Source organism: Nelusetta ayraudi, unplaced genomic scaffold, assembly GCF_046127955.1.
Source record: "Nelusetta ayraudi isolate G7.1 ecotype Tasmania unplaced genomic scaffold, CSIRO-AGI_Nayr_v1 ptg000017l, whole genome shotgun sequence".
In the NCBI taxonomy this organism is placed as follows: Eukaryota; Metazoa; Chordata; class Actinopteri; order Tetraodontiformes; family Monacanthidae; genus Nelusetta; species Nelusetta ayraudi.
The window spans coordinates 5,833,701-5,851,261 of record NW_027466067.1 but is presented as its reverse complement, the minus strand read 5'-3'; the positions used below and the strand labels follow the sequence as shown (position 1 = coordinate 5,851,261).

Genomic DNA, 17,561 nt, shown 5'->3' with positions numbered 1-17,561 from the left:
CGTAATGATAGTCCGGCGGGCTCGGCTACTCTCACTGCCTGCCTTCATTTAGTGGTCGGAGAAAAACCAACAAAGACAAAAAGAGGAAATAATTTGTGGCTGGACGAGTTAAATGGTGCCGCGAGGCTTCGGTCTCTCGTTCTGTCAACTGAACGTACAAATCTGGAAAAAGGCTTCAACTTCAAAGGTCAAGTGTGTAATATTTTGAGACTTTGAAGAAGAAACAGCCACATCAAACGTTTACATTTTAGAGTGCAGCGTCTTTCAGTCTCTCTTCCCTCCTGAGCTTGCCAGTGAACTACGGTGGCCGGCGTATGTATATTCTTTTGTATGTGAGAACCGTTCTGAGCGTAGGGAAAACAACTTACTTTTATTGCACCATTGCATAAACTTTATTAATGTATTTGTTGGCATGTTTTATCCAATTTTTACCAGTATAAAAATCATAAATCAAGCCAAATTTTACACACCGGATCCTTAAAATACTGATTTTAATCCAGAGTGTTTTGAAAGAGGTGAAACACAGAAACTGGCTGAATGCAACTGTTTGCGTCTGTCACCCTTAAATGGTGATACTGGGCAAATACAAGATTATAAACCCAGTGTAGTCTTTGTACTGTCACACAGACAAACACACGCACACACACACACGGTTCCTCCGGCGCTCGGCTGCTCCTCCTGTTGACGTTGCAGGCGACGGCTGCAGCTCCACCAGAGGTTGTCGGTGGGCGGCTGTCAGAATGCGGCCTGACAGCTGTTGACTCGCCCGGTGGCGTCATTATTTATCTCCGCCGTCAGGATTTAGCATCGCTGCTCAGCGGCACCGACCTCACGTAACCCCCCCGGATGGAGGATTGTCAGCCTGCACTGGAATGATTTGGTTTGGTCACCGGGAGGCGTTTGAGTGACAGAAAGTTAACTTTTTGAAAAGTTGATTGAGGAAATGTTAACCACAGGCCCAGAGACAGATCAGGAAGGAGAGCCGAGCAGTACCAGGGTAGCTCGTTAAAAGGAGCAGGAGAAAAACGAAAGGTGTCTCAGAACCCCGGAGAGCTCACACTGTTTTTGAAAGTGAATGTTTTGGCTAAATAAAGATCCTGAATATTTGACTTGCCTGTCCTCCACATTTCAAAGATGCACATTAGCCTCTTTGGCGGCTATTAATTATCTGTAGGTGTGAACGTTTATGGTTGACTTGTCCAGGGTGTAACTCCGCCTTTACTCCAAGGAAGCTGATTGGCTGCAGAGACCCTGAGCGCCTGATAAGTGGTGACAGAAAATAGCCAGATGGATGTTTTGCATCTGCTGATCGGTACATCTAATATTTAGGCCTGCATTTTATTTGTTGAGTGTATTTAACTTAACAACAGAAATATACAGTGTTCACTCGCTGGGAAACGGGTTGAAAAAAGAACGTAAAATCTCAGCATGTCCAAAATTAGCTGGGAAAAAAAAGAATTAAGAATTCATTCCATTTTGCTTTTCACTGGGGCGACTGTTCTGCGATAGCTTGTGGAGAAAGAGGGTAAGAATGAAATATCTCAATGGTTTGAACATGTCTGAATGACGACATACCCCTCACAATCTTTTGAAAGTGAGGGTTCATGACTCAGACGACTGAAACTCACTGGAGCGACTGTCTGTTCTCTGATCAGCCTCCGCTGTTGCCTGATATTGTCTTTTCTCTCCCTCCTCCTCCTCCTCCCCCCCGCAGACCATGCTGACTGCCATCTCCATGAGTGCCATCGCTACCAACGGAGTGGTGCCAGGTGGGTGAGCAGACGCCGGCGCCCGCCGCGCACTCGTCGCCGCTTGAGTCTAAAAATGTCCTCCCTCCACCCAAATTGCTTTTTGGCGCGTCGCACTCCGCCACAGCTTGACGTCGCGCGGCGAACATTAAGAGCCGGAGTCTGTCTGGGAGCGACCGCGTCAACTTTAACTTTGTCTGTTTACACAAAATACCAGCAGCAGCCAGACAACAGCAACTGACAGAACCAGCATTTTGTGCGTTACTGCCACCTTCTGGACTGGAGTGTGCGGCAGCACTGCCTACACGTCTAGAGTAAATTCTGTTCATAATTCCCATGTTTTGCAAAAATCTAAATATAGCCCTGTGTCCGACATCTCCTGAATTCTCCCATAAAAAAAAAATACCATTATTTTCTAAAGTTGGTCGTTTCGACCTGATGCGGCGTGGCTGCGTTTTCTACACACTTCCTGGTTTGTGTCACAGTGACAGCCTGCGTCCCTGGTGTCCTCCGTGCGTGCAGCGGGGGTCGGAGCAAATTACAGGCTTGCCGGGAAACATGGAAGTGCGGACGCCTCCGTGCCGCCGCAAATTGATGATTACAATCTGTTTGTTTACGCCAGGCCCCTTTATTTGCGCACGTCTGTAAATACGAGAGCCGGCGAAACACAGAGAAGAAGGACAACGTAACTTTGGGTTCAGAGCCGGCGGTCGTTTCTCGTAGCCTCGTGGAATTTGCGATTGCACAGGAAGGCGTCCAATGGTGTCCATCCCTCAGTTGTCGCAACTTTAATGACATCAGGAAGGCAAAGTTGAAATTGAAATTTTTGATTGAAAAAAATTTTCTTAATTTTTCGCTGCTATTGTACTCGTTGTGGATGTAACAATTTTCTGACTTTGGATTCATTTTAATTTTGACATTTGAAAAACAACGTTGTGTTTCTATGTGTGTGTGTGTGTGTGTGTGTGTGTGTGTGCGCACAGCTGGAGGCTCCTACTACATGATCTCCCGTTCCCTGGGCCCTGAGTTTGGCGGAGCAGTGGGGATCTGCTTCTACCTGGGGACCACGTACGCAGGAGCCATGTACATCCTGGGGGCCATCGAGCTCCTCCTGGTGAGCAACACACCTCCCCGCCTAGGCACGCTCGTTATTATTTAAAGGTCGGCAGAGCCGGCAGACATTGTTTACCGCGTACGGCCACCAGGGGCCACGATGCCACTTTGTCTTCAGCCGCCGCCCCGAAAACTTTCCTCTTTCACCCTTTCAATTTGTATTTTTTATACATCGGTGCAAAATTATACAACCTGTTGTGCATATAGCCTAGCTTTGATCTCTAAGCTGGTGTTGCACTTGGTTTGAGCTGACGTTATAGGTTTTCAATCTCACGGTGATCGGCCGCAAAAGGCCGCGCTCAAGAAAACATCGTCAGCATACAAGCTGAAGTGCTAACAGGTCCAAGTTTCGGGAATGTGTTTTATCGGAAACTGCTGCCCAAATTGTAAAGTTGTGCTCAGAAATGTTGAATGAACACATGATTTACTTCCTTGGATGCCGAGGACCAGCTAGCTAGTGCCACGTTTGCTGTTGTTAGCCATCGCACGCTGGTGGATTTCAGGTTCCATTCATTTCCCTGCAGCGTGCCTCAGTGGCATCCTCTCAGCTTCTTTATATTTTATATTGTATAAACTAGAAAACTGTTCAATTTTTGTGTTTATAGTTTTTATATTCATAGTTAAAACTTCCACAATTACTAATGGGCATGTGTGAAAAAAACTAACTTTTGCCCCACAGGCAAATGTTTCGAAATATTCACATAAGTTGTTCTAGTTATGCGTTTGGATTTTCACCAGCCGACCTTGTCTGATGTCTTATGTTCAGAAGATAGAAGGACACTGGGGTAGCTTGACACATATGAGAAATAATAACTGTATGAGAACAAAAAAAGCACAGGTGCGAAGACGACAGCTGGACAGCTGTCAGGACACAAAAAACAATTTGATCCTGACAAGTGCTTCCATCCTGATGTGCGAACAGGAGAAAACTGTCATCTCTCACTCAGCCCCGCCTCCCAACTCCGCTAGTTCCACCTCAGCCGTGAGGTCCGAATGGAAAATTACGAGATAGAATCTCGGTTCGGGGAGATGATGGTGACTGCTCAAATTTCGGCCTTTCTCTTCCCGGCAGCATTCGCACTCGGAGGATTTTTGCCCGGAGCGATAACAGAGTAACAGCGGCGTGGCCGCCGCCGCCGCCGCCACTGTAAATGGCCTCCTGAGCAAATTATGTTGGTCGGACAGTGAAGATTCGGTTCCCGGATAAACTGGGGCCAATATTTGAAAAGGTTCAGCGGTCCAGGTTGAGGCGAGATGCCAGCAGCAGCAGTAAACAACCTGTCTGTGATGTCACAGATGCTGAGGAAGTAGCTGCTTCCTCTCATGCTTGTGTCTTGCTGCATTATATGATGCTAACCAGCGTTGAATGTGGCTACATTTAAATAATATATATATATATATATATATATATACAGTATATATGCGTGTCATATATATGTATATTACGGATGCACATTGCTGCCAGGCTAGAAAAAAAACAGTATCACAATATAATGTGAGAATTATCATGTAAAAACGTGAAACCTTCACGAAATAACGTGATAGTTTGTAGTGGTAGTAGTAGTAGTAGTAGTAGTAGCAGTGTGTGGGTATACATATATATTTGTATATACACATATATATGCATGCATATATATACATATGCATGTTACATGTGTTATTGCCACAAAATAAAGTTTGAGAATGTTTTGGGGGGTTTGCAGTCGAGCTGTTGTTTAGCTGCAGCAGTTTTGGATGCTCTTCATTTAAGAGGCTGCAGATGAAAGCTGGAAGACGCGAGTCGCAGTAGCGCTAGCGTTTACTCGGAAAGATAAAAGAAAGGAACATGCGCGCAACTTCTCCGACGTTAGACCTTGTAAAAATTAGGTCACGCCTCCGGTTGGCTGCCGTCCCGGCTCCGTGCTGCGACTCTTCCAACGTGAATCCGGAGCAGATTAAACGAAACACGGAGATCTTTCATCTCCGCCGTCGTCGTTTCTCTTCCTCTTCTCCTCCTTCTCCTCCTCCTCCTCCTCCTCTGCCTCTGCCTCTTTCTTCCCCTCTTTCTCCACTGCCGTTGCCCTTGCTGCACGGCATGCTGGGTAATTATGCGAAGACTGCATTAGCGAGTTGATGAAGACACCAGCGGAGTAACGAGTTCGCTCTTAGAAAAAAAAATAAAAAAGCTTGCATCATCTCCCTGGTCCGCCCTTATCAACAAAAACCTGTGTGCATGTGCGCGCGTTCGTGTGTGCGTGTGTGTGTGTGTGTGTGTGTGTGTGTGCGTGTGTTTAATTCCCCCATTATTTTCCTCCTGGATGCCTCTAATGGATATAGTGGGTTTGATGGTTCCTAGAGGTTAATTCTGTCTTCTGGGTCAACTCTGGCTTAGTTTTCCATTGTAAAATAACAATCCCTGCAGAATTGCAGCGAGCGGATCTGGAGAAGGCTGATTTGAATTTGTTTCATCCTTCCACCCGAGCCAAGAACACAAACTGCCGCCGCCGCCGCCGCCACTGCAGCTATTTTAGGAAGCACGAGCGGTTCGCAGCGATTTGTTTGCCCGGTGATACGCCGCCGTTCTCAGCCACTCGATTCAGCTTCTCCAGCCAAACGGCCGTAACGTGCCATGACTCCCCACTGGCTCTTCCCAGTTCACTTTTTTTTTTCACCCCCTCCCCTCTTCATGCTGATAAAACCGCTCCGAGTGGAAACCGAATGACTCTTTGAAAAAGAGACAGAGAGATTCCCGGCACTTATGTAACAGCCCGGGCGTGATTCATCCCAAGCTGATGACAGATACTGACGGGCTAATTAGGGGTTTAGCGTTTTTATATACGATTGGACTATTCGCGGCTCAGCCTGTAGTAAAAGTGTAACAATAATAATGGCAGGACTTCTCAAACGTGCTCTTTTTAGTCGAGCCGAGCAGAATTAGCGCGCCGTCGTCGCTGCTGCGAGGAGCTCCGGCTGCAGGGAGGGGCTGCTAATGTGAGCCACGTGTGTTTTCACACTTCACACTGAGTTGTCCTTTTTACTCACCTCATGAGTTTCTCACCTCTAATTTTTAAATTATATTTCACCTGTTTTTTTCATCAAATCTTCACGCATGGTGCTTTTTTTTCAATTAAACAGGGACACTGGTGGAGATGCGGCAGGAAGCCTCTGACCTGGAATGCGAAGGTTTCAGATCCTCCCACAGTCTTTCAGCCAGTGGGGGGGGGGGGGGGGGGCAGAGCGGGTCGCTGAGACCCAAATCGCATTCTTCCATTAGCGTGCTTAAATGCATCACTCCTCGCGCTTTTACACACCTGCTGTGTGTTGTGCTTTTTGCACTTACAGGAAGTGACAATGGGGTTTTTTTTTGGTAGCCTTGTGGAGATTCTAGTTGAGATTCTTCGACTACTTTTTCAAAGGAAAATTACGCAGCAGCGACAGCATCAGTTTTTATCACTTTATATTAAAACAGACGACACGGAAATATCACCCTAATACTAGCTGTAGCCCCTAGCGTGTTGGCTAGCTGGCGTCGCAGATGTAATATCACAAGTGATGGCGACATGCTGCATGGCGCCATCTTCTCTTGGCTTCCGAATTACTTCCACATTACACGGCCCAGAGAGCAAGCGCAGTCGTGTCACTTCCCATCATGCCTCTGTAACTCCCACGATGCGTAATAAAGTATCAACCAATCAGAACGCGCCGAGACACACGCACGCAGTCGTGGTGTCACACTCTGAGACTTTTCTGGGGATTTTCTGGCCTTAAGAACATTTTTAGAATTGAGTCCATGACTTAAAAATCATTCATTCATCTTCTATACCCGCTTATTCCTATTCAGGGTCACGGGGGTCTGCTGGAGCCTCTCCCAGCTGTCTTAGAGCGAAGGCAGGGTGACACCCTGGACAAGTCGCCAGGTCATCGCAGGGCCACATAGAAACAGACAACCATTCACACTCACATGCACACCTACGGACAATTTAGAGTGTTCAATTAACCTCACGTGCATGTTTTTGGACTGTGGGAGGAAGCCGGAGAACCTGGAGAGAACCCACGCAGACACAGGGAGAACCCGGAGAGAACCCACGCAGACACGGGGAGAACATGCAAACTCCACACAGAAAGGTCCCAGGCCCGGAATCGAACCCACAACCTTCTTGCTGTGAGGCGGCAGCGCTAACCACTGCGCCACCGTGTCGCCCTGACTTAAAAATATCCAATAAAAAAATTGCTATAATCAAAAAAAAAAACAGGTTTGGCCCGAATGGGATTTTTGGCAGCAGTACTTCGAATGGCCACTGGAAAAAGTTGGCGCGTAGTCTAATTGAATTGGAGATCTGATATCCAAATCTAATAATACATCCATGGCTAATATGCCAGTGTGGTTACAAGGGTCCTGCTACATCACCAAGACGCCATATGTTGAATGTGTAAAGTGTTTATTGTTCAATGCTCAATTTTGTTGGGACTTTCATTTTGACACACTTCTTAATGTGAGCACAGCGTGCAAGTATCTGCAGAGAACATAGGAAGAACTCAACCCAGAGTCGGGGGATTTGGAACTTAGCTCACAATATTTCACAAACAACTATTAACTAAACTGAAACAAAACGAAACAAAAAAACGCTAATATGTCTTTGAAACTATGTTGGACCATGTGAAAAGCGCTCCACCGTGCTAAGCTAACCGAGAGGGGAAAAAAAACAAACCCTTCTGTCCCTCAGATCTACATCGTTCCCAAAGCGGCCATCTTCCCCCTGGAGGGCCTGGAGGGGGCCGAGGCCGAGGCGGCGCTGCTGAACAACATGCGCGTGTACGGCACCATCCTGCTGACCTCCATGGCCACCGTGGTGTTTGTCGGCGTCAAGTACGTCAACAAGCTGGCGCTGGTCTTCCTGGCCTGCGTCATCCTCTCCATCCTGGCCGTGTACGCCGGCGTCATCAAGACCGCCGTCGACCCGCCAGTGTTCCCGTGAGTAGAGGGAGAGTGAGGAGGGCAGGAGGTGTGGCTTCATTGGTTCAAAGAAGAAGAAAACTTTTGTGTTTACAATTAAGAAAATGAATTCTAATAGTTGCTCTTATTGAAACAGTTGATATGGTGGCTGTAAATAATTAATATTGAGTGGGAACATTTATTATTGTTATTAGTTGCTGTAGTTGTAGTAGTATGACTTCCATTATATAAATACACAAATATTAAATTAGAATTTTTTTTTTTTCTTGTGAGACATTTTGGGGAATTTGCTGTTGATAAATAAAAGGTGGCCTGAATTCTCCATAAAGAGTAAAAAACAAATGACAGAATTAACTTGTGCAAGTGGGCCACTGCTCGCATTAGCTCTCTGCTTTTTTCCTCGTTTTTTGTGGCAAATCTAAATTTATCCCAATCCCGTTTCCTCTTGAAACGCATTGCTCTGGTTGCTGCTTCAAATTGAAAAAACTTCTTCTTCTCTTCCCCCCCTCCCCCTCCGCAGCGTGTGCATCCTGGGCAACCGCACGCTGGTGTGGAAGACGTTTGACGTGTGCGCCAAGACCATGGAGTCGGCCAACGGCACCGTCACCACCCAGCTGTGGCGCATGTTCTGCGACTCGCCCTTCCTCAACGCCACCTGCGACAGGTACTTCATGGACAACAACGTGACGGAGGTCCAGGGCATCCCGGGGGTCACCAGCGGAATCCTGGCAGGTCAGTCGAGTCCCCCGCACTCTCTGTAGAGGAAAACGTCTGTTTGAACCAAAGTGATGGAACGTTGTGTTTCTGTAAGAGGAAACAGTTTGTGGAAGAATCTGAACAGAGGAACCAAAGGATCCAAATCAATATTTACACTTACAATTAAATTTTCTCTGATTGTCAAGAAAAATATATGATTATGTAAGACTTTCTGCTTTGTTTGAAGAAGTATTAAAGGGAAATGTACCTAAAGTAGAATGTGACTGTCAGCTTTGGAGGACAGCTGTTTTGTTTTAGAATTATTGTCATCATTATTGTTATTGTTATGAATATTGTGATAGCTATTGTGTTGTTGTGGATGTTCCTCAAGCTCTTTGCAAATGTATTTCTTTGGGTAAATATAAGATTATTATTCTTTCTCCTCCCTTTTCATTCAGGGGTCGGTCGTGTTTGTGTTAGTGTCTAATTGTTTAGTTTGAACTCAATGAATAAAATGATCATTTCAATAAATAAATAAATAAATAAATAACAGAATCTAGTCAGATTGCCATACGTAAACTGGACACTAATCTGATTTGCGACGGATTCCACCTGCAGCTCTCACATCACTGTTGCTCTCATGCAGAGAACCTGTTTGGGACCTACTATGAGAAGGGGGACCTTATTGCCAAAACCAACATGAACTCGATGGAGGAGATCGACGACCCCCTGACCAACGCAAACCGCTACGTGCTGGCTGACATCACCAGCTTCTTCACGCTGCTGGTTGGCATCTACTTCCCCTCTGTGACGGGTGAGCGTCTCCGCGTCTCCTCCTCCGCTCGCCTCTTGTGACAGCTGCTTTGCGGAGTGATGTCGCGACAGTTTTCATTTCCTTGCTCCCTCATCTATTATTTATCAGTTTGCTGGTTCTTATTATCTCCCCAGGGATCATGGCTGGCTCCAACCGCTCTGGAGACCTGCGTGATGCCCAGAAGTCCATCCCCGTAGGAACCATCGCAGCCATCACCACCACCTCCTTAGTCTGTATCCTCTCACCGCTGCCCCCTGCAGGAGGAAAATTGTCATGGAACGGGCCCATTTTAATGCGCACTTAAAAATAGCTTCTTAAAAAGGTTCAGTCACTTATCATAATGTGTGAGTTATTTCAAAGCCCATGCACTGCGTCACGTACATGTTAAATATATTCCCTTGTAATATTTATGCTCCTCAGATTTTTTTTTAATCTTTTTAATAAACTTGTCGGTGTCACTCACCAAGAGGGACTCCAACACTTTTGCAGGAAGCTGTCCAAGCAAATTGCATTTTCAGCCAAGTGACAATATTTGGCAGCACTGGTCCAAAGCTGACAGGACTTCAGCGGACGCGTGACGCTCCACTGACTCCTCAAAAAACACACTGAGTCGGCCAGCAGGGAGTCTGATAATTAAAGGGAAAACCCTTCAGGAAGAATACTAGGGAGGCTTGACTTGACATGACATGAAGTGCAAGTAGTGAAGTTTTGCTTTCATCGGTTCCCGCTCATACTTAAAGCAGCGCTATATCGTTTTTATGATTTGGTTTCAAATTAATTTTTTACATCTCACTGACTCATAATAAGGGAGTATGACACCACTAGCACTGGCATAGCAGGTCTGGCTGCTCTGGTGTAGGACTATATGCCTTTGGTTGCCTGCCCAGCACCAAACAGGCAATGGCAGGGGTGGTTTCCACTGTTTAAAGTTTAAAGATCTGTGGTAAAATTGACCTATAACCGCCCATGTAAAAAAAAAAAAATACACTGCTTTCCTTTAAATAGATCTGTAACAACCCATTATTTACCAGATATATACTTTTAAACAAACAGCTATGAAGGTCTGAAGTAGGTTTTGTCATCTGGCATGCGGGCAACCTTTTCTCATATTCAGTTTCAGACACTGTAATTGTTATAAAAGTTTGAAAGCAAATGTATTTCTCACTGCATTATGCAGACTGGTGTTGCAACACATGTACTCCACAGCAGATCTAATTACAGGTCTCTAAAGCAGCCATGCCCGACGTCTTCTTCGGTTCCTTGGAATAATCAGCTTGGGGTCCAAACTAATGTCATTATGGCTTCTAATTGCATCAGAGGAACTGCCTATAGAGAGTCAGGTTCATAAAACCGAGGTGCGTACGTGGTCATTGATTGCTGAGATATGATCCCTAAACGGAATCGATTGGCGTCCTTCTTTGGCAAACGCTGCTGATGGGGTTATTGGATCATCGAGTGCGTCTTTCAGGCAGGGAGGTTTATGAAGGCCTGTCAGTCAAGTCCTCCCCAAACACAAATGTCCACCGGCTTTCCTTTATCCGTAATCGCCCAGACATGTCCAGCGTGGTGCTGTTTGGTGCCTGCATCGAGGGCGTCGTCCTCAGAGACAAGTGAGTCCACTGGTGGCGTAACGTCGTTAATCACAGTTCAAACGGCGATATTGTGTGTTCCATTAAAAAAAAAAAAACTTTGCGCAATCTTCTCCAGGTTTGGGGAAGGAGTCCACGGGAATTTGGTGATAGGCACGTTGGCCTGGCCGTCGCCGTGGGTGATTGTGATTGGCTCCTTCTTCTCCACCTGCGGAGCGGGACTGCAGAGTTTGACCGGAGCGCCCCGTCTTCTGCAGGCCATCGCCAAAGACAACATCGTGCCTGCTCTGCGGGTCAGTGTCCTCAAGGGCTCACGCTCAAGTTTTCTCTTCCATGAAAGCTGCCAGGTTGATTTTCATCCTGGACGTCAGTGCAACAGCCTCATATGAGGCCTCACATAAAGTAGCATCTTTAGTCCTCTGTTTACAGCACAGCATCAGTTTGAGCTTCCTGAATTATTTTTTTTTTTCCAAAGTTTTGATTCAATTTCAAACGTAAGACATTTGTGCGTCTTCAAGTTGAGTCCCTTATTTTGTTGAAGTATAGCAGGAGTTTTGACAGCAGATGTCACATGACTCAGCGATTTAAAAATCCATCCCTGATAGATGGACAAATAAAACGTCATAAAGGGCTGGAACAACATGTTTCAGCACAAAACCGCTGGAAAATGCTCTATAAGGGCAGTCCATTTACCATTTACCATTTCCAACGTATGTCTTCGTCGTCCGTGCAGATCTTCGGCCACGGGAAGGCCAACGGTGAGCCCACCTGGTCCCTCCTGCTGACGGCCTGCATCTGCGAGACCGGCATCCTCATCGCCTCGCTGGACGCCGTGGCCCCCATCCTCTCCATGTGAGAACCCACACCAGTTGCCGTGCCGTTCCCCCTATGACGCAGCAGCAGTGGGGTTGGGGGAGGGAGGAGAGGGGAGTGAAGGGTTGCGGATGCGTCACCCTCTGAGTGGAGTGTGTCTCTGCCTCTGTGCCCCGCAGGTTTTTCCTGATGTGCTACATGTTCGTCAACTTGGCCTGCGCTCTGCAGACGCTGCTGAGAACCCCGAACTGGAGGCCCCGCTTCAAGTTCTACCACTGGTCAGTTCAGGAGTCGTTGACGCTCGACTGGTGCAAAACACGCCGGCCTCTGTCTTATTGAGCCTCAACCTCAACCCTCCCTTTCCGCTGCAGGACTCTGTCCTTCTTAGGGATGAGCTTGTGTCTCACGCTGATGTTCCTCTGCTCCTGGTACTACGCCATCGTCGCCATGGTGATCGCCAGCTCCATCTACAAGTACATCGAGTTTGCGGGGTGAGTGACTCGCTGCCACTTTTCTGCTTTTTTAAATCCACCCTAAGCTCACAAAGAGCCAAAAACTGAATGTAGCAGCAAACTACAGCCTGGCTGCGTTGACCCCCCAGTCGTTACTTCACGTCACGTTATGTCACGACTTGCTGCTGGTTGTAGAGACTGAACCTGAACTCTGCTCAATGTTTTCCCGACTGCCAAGCAAAATTGAAGCTGGTATTTATATCATTGATATGATACAGCTTGATTTTTTTTTTTTTTTTTACCAAAGCTTGGCCTGTGCAAGAAAAAAAGACACAAGTGGGAGAAAAAGTCTGTTTGAGGTTATGGCTACAAAACGTGAGAAAACACAGAAAAACATAGCACTCTATTCTGGAAATAGATACAATTGTCAAAGGCAGCAACAGGCATGTAAAATGTAATCAGATTATCAACAAACAGCCTTTTACTTTCAGTGTACAGTTTTACAGTTTTCTATTAAATGGAAGATCATGATGCACAAAACAAAATGGCAAAAAACAAAAAACAAAAAAACATTCCAACATCACAAACTGCGTCACTGCCCCTATGAAACAGGTTTTTTTTTTTTTTTTCCCATTTTCCATCCTGATGAGTGAGTTGGGTGAGCTCCACTGGCTTGTGATGAAAAAAACAGTGGCATTGACACTGTGCAATACACCTGGTTCCGGTATGTGAGTAAGAAGGAGCCGGGCAGGCAACCGTGGCTATATATGCCTATACAAGGCCATGTGGTGGCGCTGTGTCAGTGGGAGGAGTGTCAACCTGCCCATTACAAGTCTGTGGATCATAAATCTGGTTGATTTTGAAACTTTCACGCCAAGGTACAAAAACTCCCCAGTGCTGCTTTCATTTTTTTTTTTTTTAACATTGAACATCCGATTTTTGCAGATGAAACGTAGCATAGAAAACATTTCTTGCTGGAAATGACTTGTGAAAATGAAACTGTCATAAGTCAACGGAGTCTCGACCCCGGAGGGGGCCTCATCTGCCCCGAGCAGAAGACTGATGAAACTGCGATGACTCTGCAGAGAGGCTGCAAGTAACAGCAGCACGGACAAATGAAAGGGAAAGAAACATGGCCAGACTTCAGTTAATGTTCCGGATGATCCAGGTGTAAAAATCCAGATGAAATCTAAAAATTTCAATTGGACATAAATATCGCCACGTTCAAAGCCCCTGTGGGCCCTCGTGTGTAGCCCAGCCAGGCTTGTAATGCGGTGGCGCGGGCCGACACACACCCAGTCCCTGTGGTGAGTGACACATGTTAACTTGACATTTACCAGCGATGCCTAATCCTCCGTCACATCGCATCGCGTCACGTCGGGCCGCGCGCTCGGCTGCGTTCGGGGGTCTGAGGAGGACTGAGACGACCGATCCGATCCCGAGCGTCGCTGACTGCCGCTTGTGTGTGTTGCAGTGCGGAGAAGGAGTGGGGAGACGGGATCCGCGGTCTGTCCCTGAGCGCCGCCCGCTACGCCCTGATGCGGCTGGAGGAGGGACCCCCGCACACCAAGAACTGGCGGTAAGTCGCCCCCTTGTTGGGTTTTTTTGTGCTCCCACCTATTAGGACACCCAGACATACAAAGAATATTAATATTATTTCTAATATTACACATAATATTACTCGCTGCATCCTTCTGATTTTTTTTTTTTGTTAAGAAAAGCACAGGTAATGAACCTGAAAGCATGAAAACAATGGTTAGCATATATAAAAACCCCATGTAAATCTAAACTACCATCTAAACTTTCATAACCATAATATTATTTATATTAAATATACCTTAAATATATAGTAAATACATTTTATATTAAATACACATTTAGGTAATTAATTCAATAATAAAGTTAATAATAATATAACTTTTACTTTTAGAATATGCATACATAGAATCGACTATTCTTACGAACCAAGCTAACGAGCTAGCTAACGGCTAACGGGCCTGGCCCACTTCCTGCCATTCCCCTCATCACAGCCGACAAGCAACAGCGACACGTGTTGAATTCCTGTTAGCGCCTCGGCCCGTCACGCCGCGTGATCCCCGTCTCTCTTTATCGCTCTGCCACTTCCTAGTCAACACTCTCCCGCTGCTGCATGTCTGTCCTTGCGCCGTGTTTTCTGTCTTTTTTTTCTTTTTTTTTTTCTTCTTCAGCCGCAGTTTTTTTTTTGTTTGTTTCTCTTCCCTCCCTTCAGGCCCCAGTTGTTGGTGCTGGTCAGCACGGACGGCGAGCAGAACGTGGAGCAGCCTCGCCTCTTCTCTCTCACCAACCAGCTGAAGGCCGGCAAAGGTCTGACCATCGTTGGCACGGCTCTGGAGGGCACCTACCTGGCCAACCACGAGCAGGTGCAGCGCGCCGAGCAGGTAGGTGGCGCCGGAGCAGCAGTGGAGTGGGAAGTCCTCTGTGGGAGGAGACGACATCTCACAGCAAACTACATCACAAAACACATAACGTGTTCTTCAATTCCAACGTGAAGAACCACATTTTCGGCACTAACCCTAACATGAGATTCCAGCGTGTGTCTGTGTCCCTCCTGCTCAGAGCTGTGATTCTCTGCCTCTGTCTAGGCGCTGCGTAAACTGATGGAGACGGAGAAGGTGAAGGGCTTCTGTCAGGTGACCGTCTCCTCCAACCTGCGTGACGCCACCTCCCACCTGCTCCAGGTCAGCGGGCTCGGAGGCCTGAAACACAACGCCGTGCTGGTGTCCTGGCCGCGCAACTGGAAGCAGGGCGACGAGCACCAGACCTGCAGGAACTTCATCGGTCTGTCAACATCCCAGGAAAAAAAAAAACAAACAAAAAAAACCATTCCTTTAGCTTAAAGAACTCAAAATGAACTAAGAACTTAACACCGATATGTCAACAGGGAGGGTCTGGTGACATTTTCATTTCATCCTTAATAGAGCAACAATTAACTGTTGATGAACACAAAAGGCCTTCATTTTGCTTGCATGGTGTCACACAACTGTGCAGAAGACTTTTGAAACTTCAACTTTAACACCATGTTTCCAGTGAAGACATCCAGTGTCGCCTCCCAGAATGGACCTGCGCTAATGGCAGCTCTCAGAAGTTCAGCTAGCTTGTAAACTAACTGTCTAATCCATGGAACAATTCCTGAGTTTCACAGAGGAGAAGAGTTCCATTCAACTCGCCAAGAGCTGCGTTACTTTCAGATTTGCCAGATTGGTGGCATGTAAGTTAAGCTTGGGCAATATCCAAGATTCAATATCTCGATATTGTCCGAGATAAATATCGCGATAGACGATATTAACCTGTGATTAATATGTAGCTTTAACCTTATAACCAACGGCTGAGACGTTGATGTATTGAGACGTTATTGCTTTAGCTGTACTTTGTACGCAACACTTCAGAACTCCAGAATGGTTACATGGCCCGACAGATATCACCAGTCTCCACCACTATAGTGATGAGTCATAAATGGGGGAAATTCTGAGAGAAGGAAGGGAGTTTTCTCCAGGCCCGTTGTCTGAATGTGTCATAGTTAAAGACACCATGCAACATGTTACACAGTCATCACCATGGCTGCATTCCGTGTAAAGAACGAGATGACTGACAGCCGGGTGGGTGGTGTTCCGCAGAGCTGGTCAGAGAAACCACCACGGCTCACCTGGCCCTGCTCGTCCCCAAGAACATCTCCGCCTTCCCGTCCAACGGAGAGCGCTTCACCGAGGGCCACATTGACGTGTGGTGGATCGTCCACGATGGAGGCATGCTGATGCTGCTGCCCTTCCTCCTCCGCCAGCACAAGGTAGAGAGAGAGCAGCACCTGAAGGACGAGGAGCAAAGAGTCAAAATAAAATATTTAATGTTTGAGGGTCGCTGCTGTTTCCTGTCTGCTTGTTTGTTTGTTTGTTTTTTATCTTTGTTATGCATCGTCAGAGCTAACAATGCTAAAAACGTGATTAAAGGAGGAGATAACTTAGCAGCGATGTTTTGTGCTGCTCAGGTCTGGAGGAAGTGCAAGATGCGCATCTTCACCGTGGCCCAGTTGGACGACAACAGCATCCAGATGAAGAAAGACCTGACCACGTTCCTCTATCACCTCCGTATTGACGCCATGGTGGAAGTTGTAGAAATGGTAACTTTTGCTTTGATTTTGTGGGCCAAAAAAATTTTTTAAAAAAAGTACAATAACATCACGTTATTGGTGGTCACCTGGACCACTAATCGTGGGACCATTTTGGGTCAGAGTCACGACAAGCAGACTGTGTTTCCCTGCGGTCGCCAACTGCTTGAGGCGTCCCGGAGGTCCAGCCCTTCTCTTCCAATCACCCCGTGTCCGTCCGTGTCTCTTGTGTCGCAGCACGACAGCGACATCTCGGCCTACACCTACGAGAAGACCCTGGTGATGGAACAGCGGTCGCAGATGCTCAAGCAGATCAACCTGACCAAGAACGAGCGCGAGAGGGAGGTAAGCGACGGCCTTCGTTCACGTCAAGGAACCCCGGGAAGAAAAAAAAAAAACAGACACGCGTTTTGTTGACTGGGCCTGACTCGACGTGACCCGCGAGTCCCGACGGACAAAAGCACATCTGCGGTTAAGTCGCAGCTGTGGGGGGAAAAAAATATATATACTGTATATTCGCCCTTTGAGATCAGTGGGAAAGAGCAGGATGTTGTTTTGACGGAGGGTATCGATCTCAGCATTAAACCACTGTTATCTCCCCCCCGATGCCTTTGTTGAATTTAAAGATTACCCGACGCAGTTGCAACTTTGTAGGAATTATCTCCACGGTTTTATTTTCCATGTCCGCGCGTCTTTGCCGTCGTGCGACACAGATTTAAACAAATAAATAAGCGCTCCGTAATCTCAATGATCTCGCTCCCCTGCCGTGCCTTCGACAGATCCAAAGCATCACCGATTCATCCCGCGGCTCCATCCGCCGCAAGAACCCAGCCGCCGTGACCACGCAGCTGAGCGTGACCGAGGAGCCGCCGGCAGCCAGCAAGGAGGAGAAGCCCGAGGAGGAGGTGGGGCGGCCGTTAGCTCAGCTTTTACACGTGCAAAGTTGATTTGATGGAGATGTATAAAGTAACTGTAAATCCATAGCTGCTCAGAGATCAGCTGGTACATCAGAAATCACAGATTAAAATAAGGGGTAACATTATTGAATAATTTGCAATGTTGTTACCAGCCACTAGATGGCGGTAAATCTAACGGACTGCACCTTTAATAGGAGCTACAGCGCAGAGAGGCAGTTACCTGGCATTACCTTTTCAGAAAAAATGTCAATTTTTTTTTTAAATATAATTTTAAAGGTCTGAGGCAGCTGCCACGTATCCTTCCGACACGTCAGTGAATGCGGTGACACAAAAAAAGCACGACAA

At 46.8% G+C, this 17,561-nt stretch overlaps 1 protein-coding gene across 5 annotated transcripts in view; it reads left to right on the top strand.

Moving 5' to 3' along the window:
- slc12a5a (solute carrier family 12 member 5a) overlaps window positions 1-17,561 on the top strand; it is a 127,994-nt gene that overhangs the window by 102,611 nt on the left and 7,822 nt on the right. For all 5 annotated transcript variants that reach the window (XM_076025023.1, XM_076025025.1, XM_076025022.1 and 2 more), the window contains exons 5-22: window positions 1,715-1,769; window positions 2,732-2,862; window positions 7,565-7,812; window positions 8,315-8,526; window positions 9,137-9,304; window positions 9,439-9,537; window positions 10,857-10,914; window positions 11,012-11,186; window positions 11,627-11,745; window positions 11,886-11,984; window positions 12,078-12,197; window positions 13,633-13,737; window positions 14,407-14,575; window positions 14,780-14,975; window positions 15,812-15,981; window positions 16,180-16,311; window positions 16,537-16,644; window positions 17,079-17,204. In XM_076025023.1, coding sequence (XP_075881138.1) covers window positions 1,715-1,769; window positions 2,732-2,862; window positions 7,565-7,812; window positions 8,315-8,526; window positions 9,137-9,304; window positions 9,439-9,537; window positions 10,857-10,914; window positions 11,012-11,186; window positions 11,627-11,745; window positions 11,886-11,984; window positions 12,078-12,197; window positions 13,633-13,737; window positions 14,407-14,575; window positions 14,780-14,975; window positions 15,812-15,981; window positions 16,180-16,311; window positions 16,537-16,644; window positions 17,079-17,204 — 2,490 coding nt within the window. The remainder of the gene's footprint in view (window positions 1-1,714; window positions 1,770-2,731; window positions 2,863-7,564; window positions 7,813-8,314; window positions 8,527-9,136; window positions 9,305-9,438; window positions 9,538-10,856; window positions 10,915-11,011; window positions 11,187-11,626; window positions 11,746-11,885; window positions 11,985-12,077; window positions 12,198-13,632; window positions 13,738-14,406; window positions 14,576-14,779; window positions 14,976-15,811; window positions 15,982-16,179; window positions 16,312-16,536; window positions 16,645-17,078; window positions 17,205-17,561) is intronic.